The following is a 14,125-nucleotide window of genomic DNA, read 5'->3' on the forward strand; positions in this document are numbered from 1 at the left end:
TTTCTTTTAGGGTAAACAGTGTCAGGTGAAGGAATGTGGTAACTTCAAGGCTATCCCCTGAAATGCAAAGGAGGCAGATTCATGAGTGGAATAAACATTCCCTGTTTGACGCAGATTCTAATTTTGAAGTGCTTTTACCTGCTCAGAAAGCATAATGTTAAGAGAGTGAGTGTGCAGAAGACTGGAGGGCATGTCTATTCCAGACAAGGGCACAGAGCTGCTCTGTTCCAGGCAAGGGGAGAAGAACTGAGATGGGCACAAGCAGAGTAATTTCAAGATGTCTTTGGAAGAAGAGAACATACCAAATCAGAGCCTGAGTTAGCCTTTATGGTGGAAATTGCTGTGTGCTATAGCTGCTGCCAGAAATACAAGAATAAAACAGCGTGGAAGTACTGGAAACTCCACTTACTAAACATAAGAAAACTTTAGTGTAAGGGTGATTGAGCACTGCACAGGTTGCTGAGAGAGGCTGTGGTGTCTGCATCGTTGGAGATACTCAAAACCTGACTGGGCAAGGTACAGAGCAACCTAATGTAGTTGAGCTTGCTTTGAACAGGTGTGGTTGGACTAGATGATACTCAAGAGACCCCTTCCAACCTTAACTACTCTGTGATTCTGTTCTGTGATTGAGCCTTGGGTGACATGGTTTAGTGCGAGGTGTCCCTGCCCACGGCAGGGGGGTTGGAGCTGGATGATCTTGAGATCTTTTCCAACCCTAACTATTCTATGATTCTGTGATTCAGTGAAGAACAATCATAAAGTGATTTTGGCATACTCTGGGCAAAACTTAGCCTAAATCTGTGAGTAGTCCTCATCTGTGGTAATACTGCCTGGAGTACAAGAAAGACATGGACCTGGGGCAGTTCCAGAGGAAGCCACAGACATGATCAGAGGCTTGGAACAACACCTCTTGTGAGGACAGGCTGAGAGAGAGTTGGGGTTGTTCAGCCTGAAGAAAAGGCTGGGCAAGACCTTATTGCAGCCTTTCAATACTTAAAGGTGGCTTATAAGAAAGAGGGGGACAGACTTCTTCGTACGGCCTGTATCAATAGGAGAAGGGGCAATGGTTTTAAACTAAAATAGGGTAGATTCAGACTAGATATAAGGAAGAAACTTTTTAAAGTGAGGGTGATGAAACACTGAAACAGGTTTCCCGGTGAGGTTGTAGATGCCCCATCCCTGGACACATTCAGGGTTGGAGAGGGCTCTGAGCAACCTGATCTGGTTGAAGATATCCCTGCTTATTGCAGGGGGAGTTGGACTAGATGACCTTTAAAGGTCCCTTCCAACCCAAACCCAAACTCATGATTCTATGAGAAAGCTTCAGTTGCTTGACAAGATTTTTTATCTTTTACATAAAGAAACAAATTTCTTTAGATACTTATATATATGGATCCTGTCCTTGGTGAAACTGGGATTTGTGACTGGTCTGGTTTGTATCATAGGCAGTGTGTGTGCATCTGACTGACCTTGCAGCATTTTCCTGAGGGCATAAAGCATGAAGTATGCTTAAATGTAGTTTATTTTTTTTCTTACTGTCTATAGCAGCAGTTAGAAGTGGCCCAGGATCCTTTGGCTAAATAGGCTTCTGTTGCTGGATAGCAATGAGGATGGTTAAAGTAGTAATAAAGTTATATCTAAAAGAACAGAACCGTTTACATGGCATAAGTGGACGCAGATGGATGGATTGGGAGCTGCCTTTGCTTATGAGCTGTTTGGTTTGACTTAGGTGAAACACTGTAGGCTTTTGAACCTCCCAGTACTGAGCTAAAATATTGATAGTACTGTACAGTGTATGTGGATTGGTCCCAAGTTTTGAAAGACTGGAATTGTCAGTGATTTTCTGTGCAGCACTGGATATTATTAGTATTAGTGTTTGATACATGCACTAGAAAGTGATAGCACCAAACCACAGCTTTCTCTGTGCTTGAAAAAGCCATGGAACAGTTACTGAACTGCAGGTTGTTGTGTGGACTATACTAGAGGAGTGTATTGTGGTTTCCTTGGTCATGTGTTCTCTAGCTATTTATTTTTGTCCACATTTGTGGGTGGTATAGTGGACTAAATGGGACCCAGTGTGATATTGTTCTTAACTTCCTAATGAAGGTATGATATGAAATAACCTTTACAGCATTGTATGAAGTACATTTGTTGAAGTCTTGTGTGTTCAAAACCTTTTTTTAGGAGCATCTGGAGTGGCCATTAATGCTACATAATCATAGTAGTGTCTTTCTGCCAAATGAGGAGGAGTTGTTGATTATCGGTGGTGGGGGGAACTGCTTCTCCTTTGGGACACACCTGAACCCAGAGCCTGTCTCATTGAGCCTCAGCAACATCCTGACATCCACTGACTGGGACCAGACAGGACTGAACCACGCTGCTGCACTGTGGTGAGACATCTATTCACTTGTAGGTCCAAGAGCAGCAAAATATTTCCACAAGGGTTTTGTATCCAGAATGCATTTGTAAAAGTGTGGGCTTAGGAGGGACAGTTATGACAAGGGGTTTCATACCTCATCTGTCTTGGTTTTGTACTTGCTCTTTATGTTGCTGTAAATAAAGTGTCTCAAAGGTAGCTCTGTGGTGATAGCGGTAAAGGTGAAGTGAGGAACAGTACTTTGTTCAAAAGGGAGATGACTGCACAGTGCTGACTTGGAGGTACAGTGAAGTCACTGAGTCACAAAGCCCTTGGAAATGTTCAGTCAGTCATAACCAAATAAGTGAAAGGAAGTGTAGCATGTGTCATACCTGAACATTTCAAAAGCTCATGTCCAGTCTAGATACGACAAACTCCTGCTCCTCTGATTCTTGTTGCTAGGACTCTGCTAGCTGCAGCCCTTGTTTCCTGGGAGGGTCACAACATATCAGTGAAAGAGGGGCAGGGAGATGCTGCATAAAATCATTACTTGGTCTCATTGCTAACATTTGAACTTTCCTGCATCTGCAGAGCTGCCATGGTGAGGACACTGTGCTTGGAACACAATCTGAGCACAGTATTAAAACTAGGATGATCTTGAGAAGGCACATACACTTCTGCCTGTGTTTTATACAGGATGACCAGATTAGCTCAGGGAGGTTTTTGTGTTGGGGAAAGCCCTGTGGAGGATGACTAGAGAGAGACTCCTTGGAGCATGAACTAGAAGATGAGAAAGGGAGATCTCTGAAGTTACTGCAGTACCAAACTCAGTTGAGACTGCTGATTGGGGTCACATCTGTAGGCACCCAGCAATCATACTGCCTTCTGAATTCATCAATGAGAAGAGATGTTGATAAACCTGTGAAATTAAGAAGGTGGAATAACCTCAGTGGCTCTTCATGGCTTCTGCTGGCTGTGATAAGGGGTACAAAGCAAAGTGCATTTGAGAGCACCTTCTGGGACTGGAGTGTGTCCAAGGAGCTGGCAGACACCGGAGCAGAAGTAGGCCCTGCAGTCAGTTCTGTTTCCTACCAAGCTCCCTCCTCTTGCAGTTGTGAATGGCCAGTGTCCAGGATATGGAGATCAGGGAGATCCTGTGAGTTGGATGGGCCTCAGATGGGGCATGTGTAAAGAAAACAAATAAGTGCAGTTCACCAAGGGAGGAGCCAGAAGGGAAACTGCAGCTTGATGAACTTCAGTATGGTCTTCCAGCTGCAGAGGGCACAGAAATCAGGTGATGCTAGGAACTGCATTATGAATCACAGAATCACAGAATCCCGAGGGTTGGAAGGGACCTCAAAAGATCATCTAGTCCAACCCCCCTGCAAGAGCAGGGTAACCTAGAGTACATCACACAGGAACTTGTCCAGCCGGGCCTTGAATATCTCCAACGTAGGAGACTCCACAACCCCCCTGGGCAACCTGTTCCACTGCTCTGTCACTCTCACAGTAAAGAAGTTCTTCCTGATGTTCACATGGAACCTCTTATGCTCCAGTTTACACCCACTACCCCTTGTCCTATCACTGGACATCACTCAGAAAAACCTAGCTCCATCATCCTGACACTCACCCTTTACGTATTTGTCAACATTGATGAGGTCACCCCTCAGTCTCCTCTTCTCCAAGCTAAAGAGACCCAGCTCCCTCAGCCTCTCCTCATAAGGGAGATGTTCCACTCCCTTAATCATCTTTGTGGCTCTGTGCTGGACTCTTTCAAGCAATTCCCTGTCCTTCTTGAACTGAGGGGCCCAGAACTGGACACAATATTCCAGATGCGGCCTCACCAAGGCAGAGTAGAGGGGGAGGAGAACCTCTCTTGACCTACTAACCACACCCTTTCTAATGCACCCTAGGATGCCATTGGCCTTCTTGGCCACAAGGGCACATTGCTGGCTCATGGTCATCCTCCTATCCACCAGGACCCCCAGGTCCCTTTCCCCTTCACTACTTTCCAGCAGGTCAACCCCCAACCTGTACTGGTACATGGGGTTGTTCCTCCTCAGGTGCAAGACTCTACACTTGCCCTTGTTGAATTTCATCAAGTTTCTCCCCGCCCAACTCTCCAGCCTGTCCAGGTCTCGCTGGATGGCAGCACAGCCTTCTGGTGTGTCAGCCACTCCTCCCAGTTTAGTGTCATCAGCGAACTTGCTGAGGGTACACTCAGTTCCCTCATCCAGGTTGTTGATGAAAATATTAAACAGCACCGGTGCCAGCACCGACCCCTGAGGGACTCCACTAGTCACAGACCTCCAGCTAGATTCTGCCCCATTGACCACAACTCTCTGCCTTCTTCCTTTCAACCAGTTCTTGATCCACCTCACTACCTGATCATCAAGCCCACACTTCCTTAGCTTATCTATGAGGATGCTGTGGGAGACAGTATCAAATGCCTTACTGAAATCAAGAAAAACCACATCTACCGCTCTACCATCATCCATCCACCTAGTTACTTCCTCATAGAAGGCTATAAGGTTGGTCAAACATGACTTCCCCTTGGTAAAACCATGTTGGCTACTCTTAATGACCCCCTCATCCTTGATATGTCTAGAGATGGTGTCAAGAATGTTGTTCCATCAGCCCCAGTAGGTGATGGAATTAACTCAAGTTATAAACTGGATCACCCATATTCCTTGCTGCCCTCTTCTTAAGTAGAGGTCTTGCTGCTTTGTGTCAGGATAGGATGCAGAGATAACAGGGTTCACAGCAGTACACAGTGCACTGCGGCCAGTTTTCTTTGTGATCTCAGTACAAAAAACACTTGGAATATGCAAGTGGATAACTTCCTGTGGGCAAGGGCAGTTTGCAGCACAACAAAGGCTTGAAGGCTGAACTTTGTTTGCTATGTAGCACAGCACCAGACGTATATCCTCTCAGGTTAACTGTTAAATGGATTGCTAACTCCTGCAGTACTCTGGTTAGGGTCACTGTAGTCCTTCATTAACCCCAGCTCTGGCCCCGCCCCCAGCCCTGGCCACACCCCCCAGCCCGTCCTGCTTCTGACCTGCCAGCAGCTGAGACCACACTCACCTCCCCTAGCCCCATCTAAGCCACTCTGCTGAGTCGTAGAATCATAGAATGGTTTAGGGTTGGAAAGGACCTTAAGATCATCCAGTTCCAACCCCCCTGCCATTGGCAGGGACACCTCACACTAAACCATGCCACCCAAGGCTCTGTCCAACCTGGCCTTGAACACTGCCAGGGATGGAGCATTCACAACCTCCCTGGGCAACCCATTCCAGTGCCTCACCACCCTCACAGTAAAGAACTTCCTCCTTATCTCCAATCTAAACTTCCCCTTTTTAAGTTTGAACCCGTTACCCCTTGTCCTGTCACTGCAGTCCCTGATGAATAGCCCCTCCCCAGCATCCTTATAGGCCCTCTTCAGGTGCCCGCCCACTGCCTTTCTTTAGCCCCGCCCCTAGGACGAGCGCCGCCCCTTGCAGTGACACCTCCCTCAGCCCCAGTGAGGCCCCGCTCTCACCCCGCATGGGCCTGTCCCCCCATGTGGCCACATCCGCCCCCAACGCTGACCACACCCCATGCCGGAAGTGACCCCACGCTGGCCACGTCCCCACCCTGTGACAAGGAGACTCCTCTAAGCATGGCCCCGCCCTCTTGTGGCCACACCCCCAACCCAGACACCCCACTGCCCTTCACTAACCCCGCCCAGAGCCCTGACCACGCCCCTTCTCAAGCCACGCCCTTGTCGCAGCACAGACCGCACCTTGAGGACCTTATGAAACCCGCCTTGGCCCCACACCCAGCCCAGCCCCATCATAGTGTCCTTAAAAAGGGAATAAAAAGTGAATCAACCTGAATACAACTTGAATAAAAGTGAACAAAAAGTGAATGAAGCTAAAGAAATTCAATTAAAAGCAAATAAAAGTGATTATAAATTATAAAAAAGTGAATAAAAATGAATGAAAGTGAATAAAAGAATTGATGCCTGTTGGGGCACTTATGGGTCATGGAAGGTAGTGGGGTCCCTATGGGACACTTGGAGGATCCCTGTAGAGTGCCATGTGTACAGATGCTGCTGATGTTATTGCAATGCCAGTAGTGAATAAAAGCTGTGGGGCGCAAGTTGTGGGTCTGTAGGATGCTATGGGCCAGTGGGGGTGTCTTTGGGGTGCTATGGGTTGCCATGGGGCAGTGTGTGGGTCACTCTGAAGTCTCTATGGTCACTGTGGGTTGTTATGAGGATCTATGGGTCACCATGGTGTCTATATCGGTCACCCTATGGCTCTGGGGTCTCTATGGGTTCCTGTGGTGTGTTGGTTGCTATGCATCTTTGTGAGATGTCTATAGGGTCTATGGGGCAATATGAGTTTCTCTGGGTGGCTATGGGACATGTAATAAAAAATTGTTACTAAAAGAGAATAAAAAGCAAATAAATCTGAAGAAAAAACAGCAAATAAAGCTGAATGAAACTTCATAAAGTCAATAAAAAGCAAATAGAAGTGAATAAAGTGATTATTACAAAGTAAATAAAAATGAATAAAAGTGAATAAGCCTGAATGAATCTCAGATAAAAGTGAATGAAAGTTCAAAAAAAAACAGTAAGAAAGGTCAGTTTGTGTTGGGGTACTTATGGGGCACAGAGGGGCAGTGGGCGCTCTATGGGGCACCCATGGTGGTTGCTGGGGCTGCTGTCATCCCGATCCTGGTGATGTCACAACACCATAAGTCAATAAAAGCCATGGGGCGCATTTTGAGCATCTATAGGGAACTGTGGGGCAGTGGGGGTGGTCCCTGGGTCACTGTGTGGTGTTTATGGGTCTCTGTAGGTCACTATGGTGTGTCCATGGTTCATCAGGAGTCCCTCTGCACCCTATGGGATGTCTATAGAAAGACTATGAGGCTGTGGGGAACTGTGGGGGATCTACTGGGGTCTGTGGGGCTCTATGAGGTGTCCATGGGTTGCTCTGGGTCACTTTGGGATATCTGAAAAAAAAGTTACTAACAGACACTAAATCAAATCTGAATAAAACTGAATAAAAAGGGAATAAAAAGTGCATTAAAGTGAATAAAGTGATTAAAAAGTGAATAAAAATGAATAAAAATTAACAAGCCTGAATAAAACTCAAATAAAAATGAATGAAAGTCAATAAAAAAATCGATTGGTGTAGGGGTATTTTTGGTTGCAGGGGGTAGTGGGGGCCCTATGGGTCACTTGGGGGCCCTATGGGGCTCTGGGTCATTGATGATGCTGATCATGTCATGGTGGTCCTGGCAACATCATGACACCAGGAGTCAATAAAAGCTGTGGGACACGTGTTGCGGGCACTGTGGGACTGGGAGGGTGTGTACGGGTCACTGTATGGTATCTATGGGGTGTCACTGGGTTGCCATGGGGCAGCAGGGGTCGCTGTGGGTCTCACCTTCACAGGGGGCTCAGATCAATCCTGGGTCATGGGCCAGGCCCGGTGCAGTCACTCCAGCTCCATTAAACTGGATTGCACTTAAATAAAAGAGGAATAAAGGTGAAAAGTGAATAAACACCAATGAAAGACAATAAACCTGAATAAAAGTGAATTAAATGTGAATGAAAAAGAATAAAAGGGAATAAACCTGAATAAATCTCCAAGAAAAGTGACTAAAAGTGAATTGAAGATCACTCAAAGTAACTAAAAAGCAAACAAATCTGAATAAACCGCATAAATTGCATTAAAAGCAAATCAAAAGCAAGTTCACATGAGTGCAAAAGTGACTAAATGTGAATAAAAAGCCTGAATAAACCTGCCTAACGCTTGTGGAGAAAAGCTGTGGCCTTGCCCAAACCACACAGCCTGCTGAGAACAGGGACAAAGAGCAGTCTGGCAAAGGACCTGTGCTTCCATTCAAAAGAACCCGTGTCAGTAACGCCATAACTCGTTCAGGCTCACAGAACTTGCTTCACCTTATGGAACTCGCCTGTCTCAGGGAAATGTCACTTAGGCACAGCAGAATGGCTCAGAGGATCCAAGGCAAAGGGGAAAGGAAAAGGGACTTTGTGGCAAGTAGGTGGATACTGAATGCAAATGGAGAACCCTGAACCAGCTGTGTCTGGTGGAGATCTCCCTTTATTCGAATAAAGCTTTAAACCTCATTCTGCCTCAGGAGCTGTTCTCAAAACCAGGTTTTCCTGACAAAGCTCAGTAAAAAGCAATTAAAAGTGAATAGAAGTGAATAAAAAATTGAGTAAAAGCAAGTAAAATCGAATATCCCTCAATGAAAGGTGAATAAATGTGAACAGAAGTGATTAAAAATTGGAAAACCAAAAACGAAAACCTGAAGAAAGTGACTAGAAAGAGAATATAAAGTGAATAAAAAGAGAAAAAAGTTAATAAAGTGACAAAAAGTTAGTATAAAGTGAATGCAACTCAATAAAAAACTGAATAAGAGAATAAAAGTGAACAAAAGTGATAAAATCTCAACTAAACCTCAAATTTATATAGTCATAAGTTTAAAGTAAGACAAATTTAATTAAATGATCAACCTCAAGATTAAATTAATGTAAATGAAATTAAAGCTCAAAACAAACCAAATAAAGTCCAATAAGCCACAGTAAGTTTAAGGGAAAAAAAAAGTTAAAGGTAAACAAATTCAAATAAAGGCAAATTAATTTAGATAAAAGCAAATAAACTTCAATAGTGCCAAAGACAATCAAAAACCCATGATAAACCTTTAAATAAACCTGACTGAGCTCCAAAAAACAGCTGAAATAAACTGGAAATAATATAAAAGCAGAGAATTCAGTTTAAATGAACTTGAATGAAGGAGAGAGTGACTAAAGCCAAAGGAACAACTTCAATAGGCCAAAATGGGCTTAAATAAACTGAAAATGGGTTTCAATAGGACATGGAGGGGTCAGTGTTATCCAGTCCCTGGCCACCTCTCCCTTAGCTACAGCGCACAGCTGAGGGGACGCTTTCCCGCCTAGCGACCAGTGGCCAATCAGCGCTGTCCCTCGGTGTGAGGGACGGATGGTGGCGGCCGGGGAGGAAGAAGGAGAGGGTGGTCGTGGCGATGGCTGAAACGTGGCTTTATCTTCAACATATGCACAGCTATGAAGCTTATTGGGGCTCAGCTCAGTGCGGGAACGTCCAGGAGCTGCTGGGTGAAGGTCTTTTCCAGCTTTGGTGGGTGGTAGTGTTATAAAAATTCAGTCTTAGCCACGACTGATTCCAAATATTTTATTCAGATTGTTTAAGGGTAAGAGGCAATAAGCAAGCAGCGCTGGGTGCGCAGGGGAGTCTCCGCTCCACCAAAGACGCACACCTCAGTGTCGTTTCCTGCTACATTTATCTTCTAAAGTTACACGCCTATACATATTCATGATCTATCCCCGCTTCTTATTATAATGAGCTAAAAAGTCCTTTGCACATGCACAGTGCCTCCCCATGGTCATGGGCGAGGGTCTCAGGATGAAGTAAATGAGTCTTCCTCTTGTGAGTAGGGGTCTTCAAGATGAAGTAAACGAGTCTTCCTCTTCTTAAACTTTTCGCCTTTGGCACAGTTGGACGCCCCAGTGGTTACACCATTAGCTGAAACCAACCATATCTGTAATTCTTCTGTTAACTCGCAAAGATTTAGAACAGGGTGACCTTCCTGCAAAACCTATTGCAGGATGGGCAGGCAAGGAGTATCCCAAGCGAGCAGATGTTTGGGAGGCTCTGTCTTTGAACTAACTGATAAGTAGAAGGATGGTGTGAAATGTTATACTTTAGAAGGCTAGTGTGAAACAATTAACTCATGTTTAGTGCGGCCCCTAAATTCCACAGACTTATACCATAGTTTTCTTTCTAAAACTTAAGCAAAAAGTACTTTAACTCTATATTTTCCAGGCACTAGCGTTTCTTATATCAAGCCCCCTGTATCAGTTTGACACTTAACACAAAACTTAAATTCATTCACTCAATATCAACATTACAAAACCTATAGCCATATAATACACAAACTTTACTTGATCAGCAAATTAAACATTTAAGTTTATTACAGTAGGACAGCAGTGATGAGGGAGGAAAGTGGTTTAAAGGGGATAGATGAGGGGGAAGGGAGGGATAACGGCGGTTAAGGGGGAGAGATGCTGGGGAAGTGGGGGGACAATAGCGGTTAAATGGGATAGATGATGATAGTGCCTGGTGCTGATCCCGGCAGCATTCCCAGTATTCCCAGCTCTCCATGCCCAGCAGCAGGTACTTCCTGGGAGACAGGCAGCCCAGCCAGCCCAGCGAGCCTCATATGGACCCCGAAGTACCCCATAGGGTCCCAGCTACTTCCCCACACCCCATAAGTGCCCCAACACCAGTTGATTTTTTATTCGCTTTTATTTTCATTCACTTTCAGTCACTTTTATTAGAGTTTCATTCAGGCTTATTCACTTTTATTAATTTTTATTCACTTGTTAATAATTTATAATCAGTTTATTCACTTTTATTTGCTTTTTATTGGCTTTACACAGTTTTGTTCAGCTTTTTATTAATTTTTTCCTTCAGATTTATTTGGTTTTTATTCACTTCTAGTAACATATGCACGTCTACGGAGATATGATAGAATAGGTATCACAGAAACATGGTGAGATGGCTCCTATGACTAGAATGGAAGGTTACAGACTCTTTAGAAAAGACAGGCCTGGCAGACAGGGAGGGGGAGTTGCTATTTATGTTAGGGATAGGCTCGAAAGTATGGAACTCTGGGGACAGCTGAGCAGTCAACACAGAGTTTGTGGGTCAGGGTTAAAGGGAGAGCAGCGATGGGGGACATCACTGTGGGGATCTGTTACAGACCGCCTGATCAAGAGGAATCTGTGGATGAGGCGCTCTATAGGCAGATAGGAACAGCCTCACGCTCACAGGCCCTTGTCCTCATGGGGGACTTCAACCACCCTGACATCTGTTGGAGTGAAGGTACGGCCCGGCACAAGCAATCCAGGAGGTTCCCAGATTGTGTGGAAGACAACTTCCTTCTGCAAGTAATAGAGGAGCCGACAAGGAGAGGTGCCATGCCAGACCTCATGCTCACCAACAGGGAAGGGCTGGTTGAAAATGTGATGCTCCAGGGCAGCCTTGGTTGTAGTGGTCATGAGATGGTCAAGTTTGAGATCTGCAAAACAGTGAGCAGAGCGTGCAGCAAGCTCACTGCCCTGGACTTCAAGAGAGCAGACTTTGGCCTCTTCAGGAACCTGCTTAGTAAGGTTCCATGGGATATAGCTCTAGAGGGCAGGGGGGCCCAAGGCTGTTGGTTGATATTCAAGGATCACCTGCTACAAGCTCAGGAGTGTTACGCCCCAACCAGAAGGAAGTGCAGCAGGACGGCCAGGAGACCTCCTTGGATGGATAAGGAGCTGCTGAGGAAACTTCAAGGAAAAAAAGTAGCTTATAGAAGGTGGAAGCAGGGACAGGCAGCCTGGGAAGAATACAGGGATGTTGTCTGGGAAGATAGGGACCAGGTGAGGAAGGCTAAGGCCCAGTTAGAATTAAACTGGGCTAGGGATGTTAAGAATAACAGGAAGGGATTCTATAATTACACTGCAAATAAAAGACAGACTAAGGATAATGTAGGCCCTCTCCGGAAGCTATGAGGAGAATCGGCTAGCTGGATTTGGAGAAGGCTGAGGTTCTGAATGACTTCTTTGCCTCAGTCTTCACTGGCAAAATCTCTGACCGCACCACCTGAGTCTTGGAAGGCAGATGCAGGGACTGTGAGAATGAAGACCTTAGGCCCACTGTAGGAGAGGGGCACAAAATGACAAAATGAAATATATAAACCTCTCAAATCAGTTTTCAATAACGTTAAGTTTGAAGTCTTTGTAAGAGCAGCAACGGAAAATCACTGAGGTGCACGATTCACAGAGAAAAAGAATAGAGTACAGCTGGAGAACATCCTGAGAGTCCTTGTATAAGATAAACCGTTGTAGCTGACGTAGTTTTAGGCCCTTGTGACCTTAGTACAAACTGGGTGTAAGAAAAAGAGGCTGGAAAAACAGGACGTAAGGATAAGGAGTATCTGGGAATAGCAGGTGTCCGGGATGGGCTGCAGTTAAACTGACTGATAAGTAGAAGGACAGGATGATTCCTGTGTCTGTGGTGTTACCGAGCCGATGAAGCTGGCATAAACGTCTACTGCGCGTGCTTCAAAGGCTGCCAGAAGCGCTGAGGATCGTTGGAAGAAGTAAAGGACCCTCGGAGAGCAGCACCACGTTTTTGTGCGCCTGCGGGGAAACTTCCTAGAAGAATGATGTGAGTAGCCTGACGAATACGCGTGTCTGTACGTAACGAACATGCATGCTTAGTGACTATATAAGGATGGCTTCTTTAGCAGTTTGGAGACACACGTTAGGAGGAGCTGTCCCCCTGTGTCTGCCGGCGCCACAATAAAGAATACCTGCTTGTCAACTGGAAACCTTTGCTGGTGAGTTTGTTCCTGGAGTTTTCTCTGAGTCACCGGAGACCCCCAGATCTCCCCTAATCCCCCCACAGACCTCCACAGACCCCATTATGGGTCTCCAGACCCCCAAATCCCCCCAAAGAATCCCATGTAGGGCAATGGGGGTGGGCCTTAGAGGGGACCGGGGATAACAGGGAGTTAATAGGGTCTATGGAGGAATGCCGGGTACACAACGGCGCCCATGGCAGCTCACCAATATGGCCGCCCGCAGGTGCCATACACAAGATGGCGCTTCGCCAATATGGTCGCCCCCAGTTGCCGTACACAAGATGGCGGCAATCCAGTGGCGCCACCAATATGACCGCCCCCTTTCTCCCACTCTCAACATGGCGGCGCAGAGCCGCACTCCAGGTGGCGCGAGCCATAAACTATTCCCACCGAGACGCCTCCCGCCGCCTCCCCTCACATCTCCTTCACCCGCACCTCCCCCTTCGCCTCCTCCATGGCCGCCCTACGGCGGCGGGAGGTGCGTGGCTGGAAGCGCCAGACCTGCAGGGCGGGAGGAGGAAGAGCCCAAGATGGCACCGCCCTCGTGTCGTGTCCGTTCCGCCCCCCTCCCCCCCCCCGTTCCCACTGCTTTATGCGGTAAAAGTGATGTAATTCCCTCTTTTCTATTGCTTTATGAGGTCAACGTGATGCAATTCCCTCTTTTCCATTGCTCCGTGAGGTAAACGTGATGGAATTCCCTCTTTCCCAGTACTTTCTAAGGCAAAAGTGTGGGAACACCGGCTTTTGACCGAAGGGAGCCGAGCGCAGCCCAAGCCTCCCGAAGGCGGCGGAGCCAACCGACGAGACCCGAGCGCAGCCCAAGGGAGCCGAAGGGCAGCCGAGCGCAGCCCGAGGCTCCCGAAGGGGGCGGAGCCAACCGACGAAACCCGAGGGCAGCCGAAGCCACCCCAGGAGGGCGGAGCCGCCCGAAGGGACCGGAGGGGCTCCGACGGGGTCCGAGAGGAGCCGATGCCTCCCATTACCCCCCCCATTCCCCCCTATTAACCCCCGTCACCCCCCCATTCCCCTCTATTAACTCCCTATTACCCCCGGTCCCCTCTAAGGCCCACCCCCATTGCCCTACATGGGATTCTGTGGGGGGATTTGGGGTTCTGGAGTCCCATTATGGTGGTCTATGGGGGGATTAGGGAGAATATGGGGCTCTGGAGTCCCTACATGGGGGTCTATGGGTGGGATTAGGGGGCATATGGCAGTCTGGAATCCCAACATCGGGGTCTATGGGTGGGATTAGGGGGCATATGGTGGTCTGGAGTCCCTACATGGGGGTCTATG

At 46.9% G+C, this 14,125-nt stretch overlaps 1 protein-coding gene across 4 annotated transcripts in view; it reads left to right on the top strand.

Moving 5' to 3' along the window:
• Positions 1 to 4,864, top strand: part of LCMT2 (leucine carboxyl methyltransferase 2) — a 29,966-nt gene extending 25,102 nt beyond the window's left edge. For 3 of the 4 annotated variants that reach the window (XM_080614015.1, XM_080614018.1, XM_080614017.1), the window contains one exon: positions 2,185 to 4,864. In XM_080614015.1, coding sequence (XP_080470141.1) covers positions 2,185 to 2,394 — 210 coding nt within the window. In that variant the 3' untranslated portion in view covers positions 2,395 to 4,864. Of the gene's footprint in view, positions 1 to 10 lie in introns of all 4 variants that reach the window. The other variant, XM_080614016.1, reaches the window with a different exon arrangement.
• The last annotated feature ends 9,261 nt before the right edge of the window (positions 4,865 to 14,125 follow it).

This window comes from Psittacula echo, assembly GCF_963264785.1.
Source record: "Psittacula echo genome assembly, chromosome: 3".
In the NCBI taxonomy this organism is placed as follows: domain Eukaryota; kingdom Metazoa; phylum Chordata; class Aves; order Psittaciformes; family Psittacidae; genus Psittacula; species Psittacula echo.